The sequence below is a fragment of the Coloeus monedula genome (assembly GCF_965178545.1).
Source record: "Coloeus monedula genome assembly, chromosome: 3".
Classification (NCBI taxonomy): domain Eukaryota; kingdom Metazoa; phylum Chordata; class Aves; order Passeriformes; family Corvidae; genus Coloeus; species Coloeus monedula.
The window spans coordinates 31,480,574-31,494,497 of NC_138783.1; the positions used below are offsets into that span (position 1 = coordinate 31,480,574).

At 39.5% G+C, this 13,924-nt stretch overlaps 1 protein-coding gene across 1 annotated transcript in view; it reads right to left on the minus strand.

Annotated features, from left to right (window-relative positions):
• RSF1 (remodeling and spacing factor 1) overlaps positions 1–13,924 on the minus strand; it is a 60,441-nt gene that overhangs the window by 35,190 nt on the left and 11,327 nt on the right. Inside the window, exon 2 of the mRNA XM_082278291.1 lies at positions 90–181. Coding sequence (XP_082134417.1) covers positions 90–181 — 92 coding nt within the window. The remainder of the gene's footprint in view (positions 1–89; positions 182–13,924) is intronic.

The following is a 13,924-nucleotide window of genomic DNA, read 5'->3' on the forward strand; positions in this document are numbered from 1 at the left end:
TCCTATAACTCATACCAGGGATTGCTCACACAACTGCTCCTCACAGCCATATTCCAGCACTGCAGAACAATACAACATGCATATTGTACCTTGATCAAGTATTTTTCCCATCTGTCTGCTGTGACAGACTTCCCAATTTTTCTCATCAGTTTCAAGTGAAGCTCCACCAATTCTTTTGGGACTGCAGTATTGAGAGACAGAAAAAGAAAAAAAAAAAAAAAAGTCGTTAAGTCTGGTGCAAATATTCTTCAATGCTAAACACTGATTACATTGAAACACTGTGACAAACCAAGACATTTTAACAAAACAGAAACTTCAAGCCTGCTGAAGAGCCACCCTGAATCCGAGAGATGGAGGAAGGTTAATTTAATCATGAGTCTTTTTGTTTAGATTTACATTTAGGATAATCATCACCCTTCAGTTCAAGGATATAGACCTCAGTGACAAACATGTGAAAATTCTGGCAGTGTTAAAACCACAACTGGACAGGAACTACTCCAGTCAAACACCTACAAAAATAACACTGCAAGTAGCACACCTGCAGCTGCCTCCAGAAACCCCAAAGCCATATTCTGCACCATGCCTGGAATATCACTGGATCCAAACTATTTTTTGCCAGGTGCATGGTACGGAAGAAACGTTCCTGAAACACTGTTCTCACAGATGTAGCTTTGCTATACACTTACTCTCTCTTGTACTGGAAAGACAGAGAGGTACTCAAGATATGGGGCTTGAGGAATGCAGGCCAGAAGTGATGCTGAGCACAGCTGCACCAGTGCTGTCATAAAATCAAAGTTTTCCAACCAAATTTATGTATCTCTCAGTGTACACTCCTCAGAAACAACTTCAACAGCTTGTCTCAGCTCACATCTGTGATTTATAAATCAATTTGGCACCACCAAGTGGCAAATTTGCAGAACATTGATTTTAAAGTTAATGAGTAGCATAACTTCTTAAAAATGCATAATTCATAATTATTAATGCAATTCTACATGCCCAGTAACATCAGCTTTCTCATCTGTAATGTGTTGAGAAAAACTTCAAAAATTAACTTTTCAAGTATTTTTATTTCTCACCTCTTTGCATACAATTTTATGTTCTAAAAGCATTTTCAGTACTCTATGCACATACACATTGAAAGCTTTAAACTCAAGAACTTTCATTCTCATAATTTATGACTATGATTTTTCTGCTAGTCCAGTAGCATTATTTGACACATCAAATGTGTTTGTTCTAAACTAGATATCACCGAGATGTTCTTTCTGTTACTCATTTATAAAACTCACCTGCATGAATCTTTTCAATATTTAACTTGAATTCACCCAACCTTTCTTTGTCTTTCAATCAATTGCCTCTATTTTCAGGTGAACATACTGAGTTGCTAAAAAATCAGTTAGATGAAAATGCTTGTTTTGGTTCAGAAATAAAGATATTTCATACACAAACTCCTTCAATAAATAAATATAGAAAGTACCAACCTGGTACTCTCAAAGAGACCTCTTTTCAATGTAGATAATTCATAAGCAAAAAGTCCTGACTTTTTCTCTTTCATTACATTTGCATATAGTATTTCCATTACCATGACATATTGAAGACACCTAGTACATCTCCTTGCTTTTCCTGAAAATTAATGCTTTTCTGATGATTTTGAACTAACACTTATTTTAAAAGGAACAAGATCAAAGGTCTTAAGCCCAGTAAGTGCCAAGCACCTGGCACTAACAAAATTAAGCACAAAGCACTTTATACACATGAGCAATTCTATCTATGTTAAGTCATACAGTTAAACCTCTGCTTGTGTTTGTGTGACATGGAACTGAGCCAGAGTATTCAAAGTCTTGCTGAATCAAAGCTTTTGTTCAGCATCTTTTTTTGTTTGTTTGTTTTTAATCAGACCTCTTTTTATGGGCACCTACTGATAGGAATCCTAGTTTAAAGAAGCACCGGTGATTTGTTTCAAATAATCAAATTCCCAGTCACCACAAAAATCTCTGCTAGAGCCTTAGTGTAGAAAAAATGGAGAACATGAAAAATTTTAAAAACTGGAGTAATATGCATACCCTTGAGTCAGCACTTCCTGTGAGTTGTGTTAGTACCTACAGAAACCTCATTTTTCTCAGTTTAAGCATTTCAGCTCTTGTATTTCTAGGACCTTCATGATGTACCAATGTGATTACTTTTACAAACTTCACAAAACACTTCACATCTATTCTCTGTTTACTGCCCTTTCAAGATGCTTTTCATGTATCACCTAATATTAATGACCGGACTTCTAGGCTGGCTTTTTGCCTAGAGGAATCACACAGTATCCTCGTGGAGTAATGAAGGAGGCAGGAGGTTTGGAGAAGAAAACTGATGTCTAGTTTGCTCTCTAGAGAGTGTGTGAAGTGCAGCCTGACCAGCCAGGTGCCCGAACAACCACAGAAGCAGAAGCCTACAGGACCGAGAAACAAACTCTTTATTAAATGCAAAGTAACTGTAAATAATACAGGGATCAGGATGTACACCTGACTTGTCCAAAAACATCAGCTAAGGGAGATGGCCTAGGAAGGATAAAGAGTGGTGGCAAATCTCTCCTTTCCCAGATCACTTACCAGGCAAGAAGTAAAAGTGCACTAGTAAACAACTAACATTTCAATCCTCTCAGAAATGCATTGAGCCTGTATAACTTTAAATTAACTAACTTCTGTTCAGACTATAGAGAGAATTCCTGACAAGAGTTCACTGAATTGAGACATCAATAAGGATCATTTTTAGAACGCTGTTTTATCCTACATGTAACATATCAAAGAGAATGAACACAACATAATTATTTTGGGTTGTGTTGCTGGCTGGTTTCAGCAAGTAACAACAGTAGACTACCATCTCCTTTGCAAAATTTCATCTGCATTCACACGGGACCTGCATCACTCATTTCAGGAACATGTGTAAGAATGTTCTGCATTTGTAAAAATTCCACATAAGGGAAGGAACAATACGTAGCTTCCTTCTTGCATAATTGCCATTGTGTGTAAGGTTCTGGTCAAAAAAGCGCGATGGAACATATAAAAAAACACCCTTCTAAATCTGAATTATATTCTCAAACTTTTATGAAACTTTGAGCTCTCTGGAAAGCAATACAGGAGTTCTCTAAAACCTTCACAGAATATACTTAAACAGTGGAGAAAACACCAGGACTGTGCACAGGGCTAATAGAATTTGTACGGCACTACTGTAAAAGAAGAACTATTTCAAAGAATTGGCTATAATTAAAGCACAGTGCATTCTGCTAGATATTGAAAAATACATACTTTTCATAGGAAGAAGTCATAAGCCAGGAAGAATGAGTCACTATGAACAATTATAAGGCTTCTGGTGGAGTTCAGCCCATTTTTAAAGTCCTACACTTCCCTAGAGGGCAGGCTGCCATCTGGGCCTCACACAATATCCTTCGAACACTATTCTGTCTACTCCAGCATTTCAGGGAGCATCCTATACATCAGTCACACGTCTAATAAATTCGGGAACAACAAAATCATTGAAATGAAGAGAAAACATACAAACGTGAAAACCCCATCATCTGGCTAGAAAAGCTGTAACTTTCAAACACCTACACAACCACAAATAAAAGGCAACTTCTCATGTAACTATAAGCCCATTTCATCCCTATTTATTTTCCCTGCCAAAATGAAAATGCTCACAACTCACCTAAAAAAAACCTGAAATAGCGGATGAAAACAGAAAACATACATGACAAGGTACTGAGTCCAGAGGGAGGATGAGGGAATCTGTTATTTTGAAAATTATTATAAATGAAAAACCTTGGTATCAGAGCACATCTGGAGCGCTGGACACAGAGAGGAGGATCAGAACCATGATGTACACACAGCACCTGTTACTGACGTGGATTGCAAAGTCTATGTCCTCCTTCAGGGACCCGGGAAGAGAACACTGAACTCTTAGTGCTGGGGGGACCTGGGGTGAAGGGAACAAAACTAAAACTGTGGGATGCAAAGGCTGCTGGCAGTTTTTATGCTTCATGAACACAAACAGGTCTTCCCAGTTACACTAGTAAACCATTTTCCATGCTAACTTGTTTTGGCAAGTGGAGGAAATAAAATGACTCATAAGACATACATGGCAAGTATTTCCATTAACCATATGCTCTTTTTCATCTTTCTGCCTTGTCCAAAGCACGCTATGCCCTCTATGACTGCACCATCAAATAACACCACACTGAGCAAGAGGACGGCCGAGATTGACGAAATCATTAATAATCTCCCACCTCCCCTTCCTTTTGCTAAGGGAAGGAAGCTCTCAGCAACCTGTACATAGCTGATGTGGATTAGCTACTGGCACCCTGCACAGAGTTTAATGGCAAATACGAGATGGTTTCCACCCTGCTCAAATAGCTCTGCTGTGAGTGCCAGAGGGAGCTGTCCTGGAGGCACAGGCAAAAGCAAGAGCATCTCCTCAGACAACAGTAAAGAGTCCGTACATGGCCACTGTGGAACAGGCTGCACAGAGCAGCTGTGGATGCCCCACCCCTGCAAGTGTTCAAGGCCAGGCTGGATGGGGCTTGGAGCAGTCTGGTCTAGTGGAAGGTGTCCCAGCCCACAGCAGGGTGGTTGGAACGATCTTTAGGGTCCCTTCCAACCCAAATCATTCTATAATTTACCACTTAGCCCATCCCACACTGGCCATGCATTTAGTTCCCTTTACTCACAGGTCCTTAGGCATAAATTTGCTTAAATCCAGTCAGCTGCATCCCTTATGAAAGGCACAAGAGTCCCCATTAGACATGACCACATTTCCAGCACCTTTAATATTATCCTTGGTTTCTGTGTCAAGTCTAAAGTCCCATGAGCAGTCTGAGTCAGCAAACATCTTGTCTTCCAGACTAGTTTCAACCAAAGAGAAGTCCCTCATCTATTTCATTAAACAACTAGCAAACACTGAGTAAAAGAAAGGAAATAGTATCTCCCCTTTGGCACCAGCATTGGTTTATGATAACATAAATATTCTTCTTGAAGAACTATCTAACTTGTTTCTATCTCAACTCAGTATAAGGAAAATGTGAGATCCTTTTACTTATTCATAGAAGTTTATACATCACAGAGAAAAACAGCAGCCTTGGTATGAACTTGGCATGATAAATAAACAGAAAGACAAAACCCCCTAGTTTGAACCAGGCAAGAAATTTCAGTAAACCTCTGACAAAAAATTGTGGCAATAAGGAGCCCCATCTTCATGCAGCAAGCTTGGCATAAAAATAATAAATTGGAATCACGTGACCTCATGAGAAAAAGAGCAGTCATTCCTGTTTGAAAGGACTATCTAAATATCTTATTTTCTGAGTCACTTGATGAGTATCATCCTACCAAATTGTGTGCCTACAAAAAAAAAAAAAAAGACACAGAAAGGGGAAAAAATAAAACTCCTCTGCCTCCTGAGTGAATGAAAAGAGCAATTAAACATGCTGTAATTAAACTGCAGATCAAAACAGAACGAACAAGTCACCAAGTAGCAGTTTTATATCCTGTTCCTAGAAAGATTGTTGGCAGGCATTACAAACAAACAAACCACGCTCACATTTAAATGACATTGTTATCCTAGGAAAGCACTTTGAAATCTGGATGCTCACCAGCTAGATCATTTACACACAAAGATCTGAGTACATTTATCTCTCTTATTTGTACAAATACCTATTAGAACATTCTACTCTTACCTGGACTATTCAGAGCACAGGTCACTCTAACATTATCCAGCAAAGGTAACCTTTTTATCCTGCTGGTAAACTCCCTTCTACACATTCCATGTGAGGAACCCAGCACACCACCTCTTTCACTGCTGCTTGCAAATGAATCATGACCAACATGGAAAGTGCTTTGAACTGGGACAAAAATGCGTTTTCTACCCCCAGCTCTTTTAGTAAGTTGCATCACCAGCATAACAGACCTTGATAGCAGAGTTGCATCCTGACTTCACTGCATTAGTCCAACCCAGCACTACCAAGTCCCAGCACTGTCAAGTCCACCACTAAACCACGTCCCCAAGGGCTACATCTACACGTCTTTTAAGTAAGTCCATGAATGGTGACTCCACCACTTCCCTGGGCAGCTTTGTTCCAGTGCTTGACAACTCTTCCATGAAGACATTTTCCTAACACCCAAACTAAACCTCCCCAGCACAACTTGAGGCCATTAATTCTTGCCCTATTGTTTGTTACTTGGCAGAAGAGACCAACCTCAACCTGGCTACCACCTCCTTTCAGGTGGTTGTAGAGTGATAAAGTCCCCCCGAGCCTCTTTTTCCCCAGAATAAACAATCCCAGCTCACTCAGCTGCTCCTCACCAGACCTGTGCCCCAGACCCTTCACCACCTCCATTGCCCTTCTCTGGACACACTCAGGCCCCTCAGTGTCTTTCTTGTACTGAGAGGCCCAAAACTGAACACAGGATTCGAGGTGTGGCCTCACCAGTGCTGAGTACAGGGGGACAATCACTGCCCTGGTCCTGCTGGCCACACTATTGCTGATACAGGCCAGGATGGCACTGAGCTTCTTGGCCACCTGGGCACATAGCTGGCTCATGTTCAGGGGCTGTCAAGCAACACCCCTGGATTCTTTCCCCACGAACAGCTTCCCAAACACTCTTTCCTAAACCCACAGCATCACCTTGAGCACCCTTTCTTCCCTTATCTTTTATTCTACAATCTTCCCTTGTCTACAGTTCAATCTAATTATGCTTTGCCTTCCTAATGCTCACATTACCATCAGTCACCTTCTCACTGTATATGAAAGAGACTTAAAAAATCACTTTCATTGTCACCAGCATTAACTCTTGAAGCTGGAATTAAAGACCAAAGTAAATAAAATCCCTGGAGAGCTGTTCTTCAGCAGCCCTTTAGCAGATAGAAGATGGCTTAATCTTTCACAAGCCCCCTATTTCATTCTCTGGTTCTTAAGTGCCTAGGAATGTTGGGGACTTTTTAAGCTAATATAAGCAACAGCAGAAAGGTTAACAAAAGCAACACTGATGTTAGAATAAAGCATAAAATTTAGCAAGAAAAGCGTGTTGTACTGTGCAATGAAAAAGAATAGGAGGTAGGAAAAAAAAAGAAAATTACTTTGAAAACAATGCAGGAAAAATAGCACAGAATCTATTTTAGAAACTGGAAATAGCCCAGGAAAGACAGCAAATGAAAGCCCAATTTACTGACTCAAAAAATGTATTGAATAAAAAATGGGCTCCAGTCCACAAACTTAGGACATGTGAAGAGCAAGTAAGAAAAATCAAGCCTTGGAGCAATACGCAAACAAGCAGATTGCACTTAAAAACAGGTACTGAAAACATTTGAAATTGTCACTGATGGCCATTGTTGGCAGTTAACTCAGGTGAGTGATCCTCACATGCAGTGACAACACCGTACATTTCTACTGTCTACAATCACTTGACGTGCTGATCCTTCATTTGGGCATATGCAAACCCTGACTGAAACTGCTGGGACCACACCCCATAAAAGCAAAGACACGGCAGCACAGGTATCTTTCATTCTAGCTGGTACAAACAGGAAACTAGAATTATTCCAGGATTCTCTTGCCTGCTCATGCATCTCAGTCTCCAATACAACCAAGACTTTTAGAACATGAACAGAAAATCCTCCTCGTTTCCTTCCTTAGCCCTGAACTGTGTAATTACAATTCTTAAAGTGTAAGTAGGACAAAGGTGAAAAGCAATTGTAAACATTACACTTTAGTAGTGGACTCTGGAGTGCTTCACAGCTCCTCAGTGCAAATATGCATCTCCACGGCTTCTGGATACACTGGGATAAGTTCACTTCAGAGATATTTCAGTAGTTTGTTTTTTTCCCACTGGAAGAAGCAGGCAGAGATGAGCTGCAGTGGGTGGCATCAACATGTCCAGTTCAGGCACTGGGAGCCAGCCTTTGGAGCATGTTGCAGAATACACTTGCCTATTTTGCTTGTGTCAGGCACAAAGGTGTCCTACAGAAAGCACAAGTGGTTAAGGGCCGTAACAAAAAGAACAAGCAGGTTGATCAGATGGGTTGATCCAACTCTACCATAAGAAATGCTAAAAAGGCACACATCCAGAAGCACAACCCCTCTCCAGAAATATCGGTAGCAAAAGGAGGATTTACATCCAGATATCAGTCTGGCCTGAGGCACTTGCTGGCCACTACAATCAGGGAGGCTCACACTTGCAGAAAGGATATAAGCAAAAGTTGAGACGGCAGTGTTCACTGTCCTCACCTTTTGATCTAACACTAAGTAGCCGTGCAGCTATTCAAGGGGTAAAATTTAATTCAGTGTCCTTGATCACTCTCAGAAGGATCAAAATTACAACTCCCTCTCCAAGGAGGGTGGCCCAGACAGAAGGCAAGCAGCCAGAAAAGAAACGCAAAATTCAAGGGACCAAAGAAAGGAGAAAAGGAAGTTATGAGCCTACTTCCTGTGAAAAGGAGCCTGAGCTTTCATTCCTACACCAAACTCCCGGAATTTTTTAGATATTTTGCCATTAAAAAATAGGAAAGAGCAGCAGCATAGCAGTAGGATTCATCTGAGCAAATGTAGATATTGACACCTGAGCTAATTCCATATAATCCATTTACAGCCCACAGAGAGAAACACACTTTAAGGAATAGTCAGCTCATCCTGAAGTAAAACATCTGAGCTCTGTTAAATAAATTTGAAGAGATTAATTCTGTTATAGAGTGTCTGGCAACTTTTTCCAGTGAAAACCACCTCTTTCAGTGGGAGAAGGTCTTAAAGGAGTGTTATCAGTTACTACTGGGGGTGGGTACATCTCATTCTTAAACTCTTCCCTAAGCTCTTAGGCTCCCCACTAGACACCGAATTACCATTGCAGATGTGACTTTAGCTCCTACAGTTTATCTGTACACAGACACTTCCAGCAGACAAAATTAAATGTCTAACCATGGCAGCATTTAACTTCAGATGAAAGCTTCTAGCCTGCTATGTTAAAGTAAAGCATCATCAATGCAGTAAAGTAAGCGAAGTGTTTAATACACATGAGCATAGAGTTGTATACATCAGGAGTTAAGAAGCTGCCAGCTTTATTTAGCTTTATTCGCATAATGAACATAACAAGCTTCTTTTAACACTTTCTGTTAGGACAAGTTGAATGAAAGTCCTTTTTCACTCCATTATATGAAAAGAAGTAAATGCATTTTAATCCCTTATTTTGTTCTGTTACTAGAAACACCCCTCTGATGTCAATTTTCCCATATTCCTCAGGTACCGTCCAAGCGTTAATATTAACAGCATTACAGAGAGAGAACGTTGATTATATTACAAAATCACATTCTCCCACATCTCTCACTTAAATAAAAAGGCAATATTAAAAAACTCATCTTGAATAAAAACCACTTTTTTAAAGCAAGTTTCATTACCAAGGTTATAATTCCTCAGTCTTCTCTTCAGATGGAAAAAAACAACCAAAAAAAAAAAAAAAAAAAAAAAAAAGACAAAAACACAAAACCAAACCCCACAACACCAAAGAACCCCAAATATTTATCCTGTTCCATGCATCACATGAGAGATACTACAAAGACATTTCTGTCCTTTTTCAGATTTAATTTTTAAAATAGTATGTTTTTTCTCTAGTCACTGGTGATCCAACCTGCATTCAAATAAAATTCATTTACACTCTGGGATTCACCATTTTATCTTTCATTTACCAACAATTTTACTGAACCATAGCAACAGGTAAATATTTCTTTGTAGTTTCTCTGTAACTGTCAAATATTGCAGACACCTTTTTTTGAAAACCTAGTCTTGCAAACCATAATCTTTTTAATAATATTTTTTATTTACTGGACCCTAAAGAAGTGTAAGAATAAAACTACAGTGCAAAGACACACATTTTCTACTTTTCAAAACATCCGGCAGTGACAAACTTGTGCAGAAACATTTGAGTACTACTCAGTAAGCATTTGGTATTTGACAAGCAGCAGCATTATGTGAACATGAGGTTTTTTTAAGGATCAGGATAAGCAAACTTTGAAGGTGAAGCCAACACAAGTCATTCTGCAATGCAGAACACGCTCCTCTGTCAGCTGGAAATAAGTAACTGCATGTTTGTTCTGCTCTAAGGTAATATCAGTTCATTAATCTATCAGTAGTGCAAGTGAGATTTTAAAACAGTTTATAAAAATATCAGATATCCAGAATGAGGCACATCATATCTCAGAGACTTGGGCAAAACAATCATAACACAGCAACATTTCTAGGAGCTGACAAGGATTCTGTGAAAGGTAGCAGTCACATGGCTGGATGAAAGTCATTCTACAGATGAATTCATGATCCCAAACAAAGAATTCTCCATCTTTAACCCAATTAGCACAGAATTTGAGGGTTCTTTTAAATCATTTCAGAGCTAGCAGCAACTTTTTGTCCATTATGTCTTAAGAAACCCAGGAAGTATCTGAGAATAGAAATTTAAGAAGCAGAATTGTCCAAGACAGTTGTCTGACAAAGTGCTAGTAGTACATAAAAACAGTGTGGTTTTTCACCAACTTCCTTAAGTCTAGATCTAAAATGAAGACTGCTTTATACTTAAAGAAAAAGCAAACCATGTATGTCCTCCTGAAAGCTGGTAACCGAATCATGCACAAAGTGAAGATTACAGAAGTTTCATTCCTTGAAACGCCCAACTCTTAAGTATGAATTTCTATGAGCAAACTCATGTTTTGACCTGTCAACACTATTAAAATATCTACCGCCGTTAACGTAATTCTTTTAATTGCAAGAAACGGTTGTAACTGTGGGGCTATTGCAGCTCCCCAGGGGAGCCAAGACTGTTACCTTTCGGGTCAACATTATCTCCGGTCTATCCAAGCAGCCTAAAAGCCCCAGACCCCTTTGCCAGACTGGCAGCACTGCTGCATCTCTTGTTGCCTCTCTCAGTAACTCAGGCTCAGCTGCTGTCAGCCACCTCTTACACAACTTTTAATCTGAGCTAGAAAGTAAGACAAGGGTAACAGCATGAAGGGACACTTGAGTTTCTAGCTACCATTTCCATACTGCCTGCCACCACTCACTCCCCATGTCTGAGATACAAACCCTCCAAACTACACAACCACATCTGGGAAGAACCTGGCAGCTTGGGCTGCAGACAGACGGAAAGCGCTACAAAGTAACCCAAACACACAACATTGTCTGAAAACATAAAACTTCTGCCATCAAATCCTCCCCTTCCCCTATAAGACAAAACAGACAGAAAGGAAGGTGAACACACCCAGGCAGTAGAAAAAGTGTTTATGCACAGCACTTGGAAAAGAAAACTATGAGCCACAGTGCATATCACTCAATGTGACAGTGACCACCAGCTGCTGTTTCAGAACGTGGGTAAAGAAAACTCACAGCACATGGAACAAAATTACCTGCCCATAGGTTAGCTTTAAATCACCTCTTTACATAGAGCCTGGCTTAACATAAAAACAAGAAACTTCGTGTTCTTAGTTTTATTTTTAAATGCTTTCACTACAACTCAACATTCATCAGTTTCTAAATATTTCTGAGCTTTGGCCTCAGTAATAATTTGCAGCAATTGTTGCAATTACGGAACACGTGAAAGGCATCTAAATCTCAACTACTTTTGAGTTTCATTCAACGCACCATTTTTCTGGTTTTACCATATAAAAGAAATGCAAAACTCTAGGAGCCTTGCTTTGAATACTTTTAAAAATGTGCTCTGAAGTTAATAGTATAAGCTGTCATGCAGTCCTCCTTCCTCTACTTTCTGTGTTATCTTTCAAGGTGGAGCTGCCACTGCTGAACACTAAAATCACGACAGAGGCAAACAAGCAAACGACAAAACAGGAGGTAGATACACATACTCAATATATCCCCCAAGTTTTAGTACGATTCTCAGCCCATTCCTCATGCTATCTGGTATTTCTTTAATTTTAAAACTCCATGTCCATGTTAATAGCCATGCTTTCCTGACTTATCACAATATTACCTAGAGTATTTTGTTAACAGCTAATTTTAAATATTCTGGGATGTATTTTTTATAAACATTTTCCTTTATAATACACACTTACAACTCTCCTTCATTTGCAGTTTTGTTGCCCATTGGCAATATTATTTTATCCACAGCAGTGTTTCCCCTTAGGCTGAATTAGCCATCTTACACCTTGATCTTTTTAAAAAACAACTTATGTCCTTCTGGTTTCTTGGCAAATGAGATTAATAGCCCATGATATAAAAAAAAAAAAAAAAATTAAGAAATTAGGAATTCTACTTTATTTATACTACAGTGACCAATATAAAATAATCTTTTTCTAACCAACTTCCTGTTATTTAATCAGTTTAAGGTTTATGATGGTGCTTTCCATCTGAACTGATGACCACTCTGGACGCTGAGTCACATTCAGTGGTTGACTCAGCTTGAGTGATGCACCCCCTCATGTTCCTCCAGCCCTCTGCCAGGTAGAGTTGTCAGGGCTGAACAGAAAGCAAAGCCCCTCCTCAGCAAGTCTTAACTTAAAATCAACAGCAAGAACACAGACCACTGGCAACATCAGTTTGCATTAACATGCTGGGCTGTAGACTGCAAAGGCTAAAAATGTTCTCCATGCCTCACCTGATTCCTCCTGCCACAAAGAATAACATCAAAGAAAGGGTTGGGCATGAGAGTTACTATCTGGGTCACGCCACATAAGGTTACTCCGGAACGCCAAGGCAACCACTTTAATCGGCGACCTCCTTAAAAAGACTGCATCTATATGTAAGCGTATGTCAAACATGAGCCATCTACCTTTGCTTCACAGGAACTATCCATGCTTTCAAAAGAAATCAGCAGAATATTTCTCTCTGGAGAATAACTACTACAACTATCAGAACTATGAAATTACAATTTCATAGAGTTTATCAAAACTAGATGTAAAAGCTCCTTGCTTTTGATTCCCTAAATCTTTGCTACAATCTTCAATATATGCTAATCACTCTGGTTTCCATTTCTTTACTCAAATACACACCTGTATTTTTTTTTTTTACCAGCTGTACTTCTAAACTTTTTTAGAAAGCCGAGTTAATACCTAATCCAGGCAGCTCAGCATGCTTCCACATTATGAACCACATTCCACATAATTTCCTAATATGTCAGTTTTACCATATTTCATCTTTATTGCCAGAAAGGCAATAGAAGCAAGATATCACAAATTAGCCTAATAATGACACCTCATGCAAAGAGGTTATTTAAGTTCTCAGCAACATAGTTGTTTTAATCATTGCATTATGGCTGATGATTTTAGCTATTCATGTTTCCTAGATTTTTCTTCTTTTTACACAAGACACTTCTCTCTCCACATGCTCTGCAAGTTCACCTTGGACTTTTTACCGCTAGCTATGAATACGTTCCCTGCCTGGATTTCAGCAGGGTGAGATTTCCACCTTTCAAACAATTTCTACTTGGCATACAAACCAACATTTAGCCCTTAGGCTTATCCTCACCATCCTGCTCCCATTTGTCCAGCCTGCATTTAGAGACATCTACTAGCTTTGTGAAGATGCTCCATCATCTAGGACATAGTGCTTTTATTCCTCGACTTATGACTACTCCTTCTGGTCTCCCTTCATAAAGGTTAGGTCTTCCAAAAGCTCCCTTGTTGCCATATCAGTTTTTCTTACCTGCTGCTAAACTTTCCTAACCTTCATACACACTGTTAATATGTTACTTAGGAAGTCAGCTAATGCTGTCTGCTACAGATTTTTTTTAAGCTTAAATATACATTTCAAGGGATAATCTTGCCACTTAATGGAAGTGTCTTTTGCAAAGCAGGGCATTCACATGGCCACTTTATGCCAGCTTAAACTGGTTCCCTTTCAACTACCACCTCCAGGCTATACTGGGAGAGGGGTTAAGTGTTCCTTTTTGTTGTTGTGGCACTCCACCACACA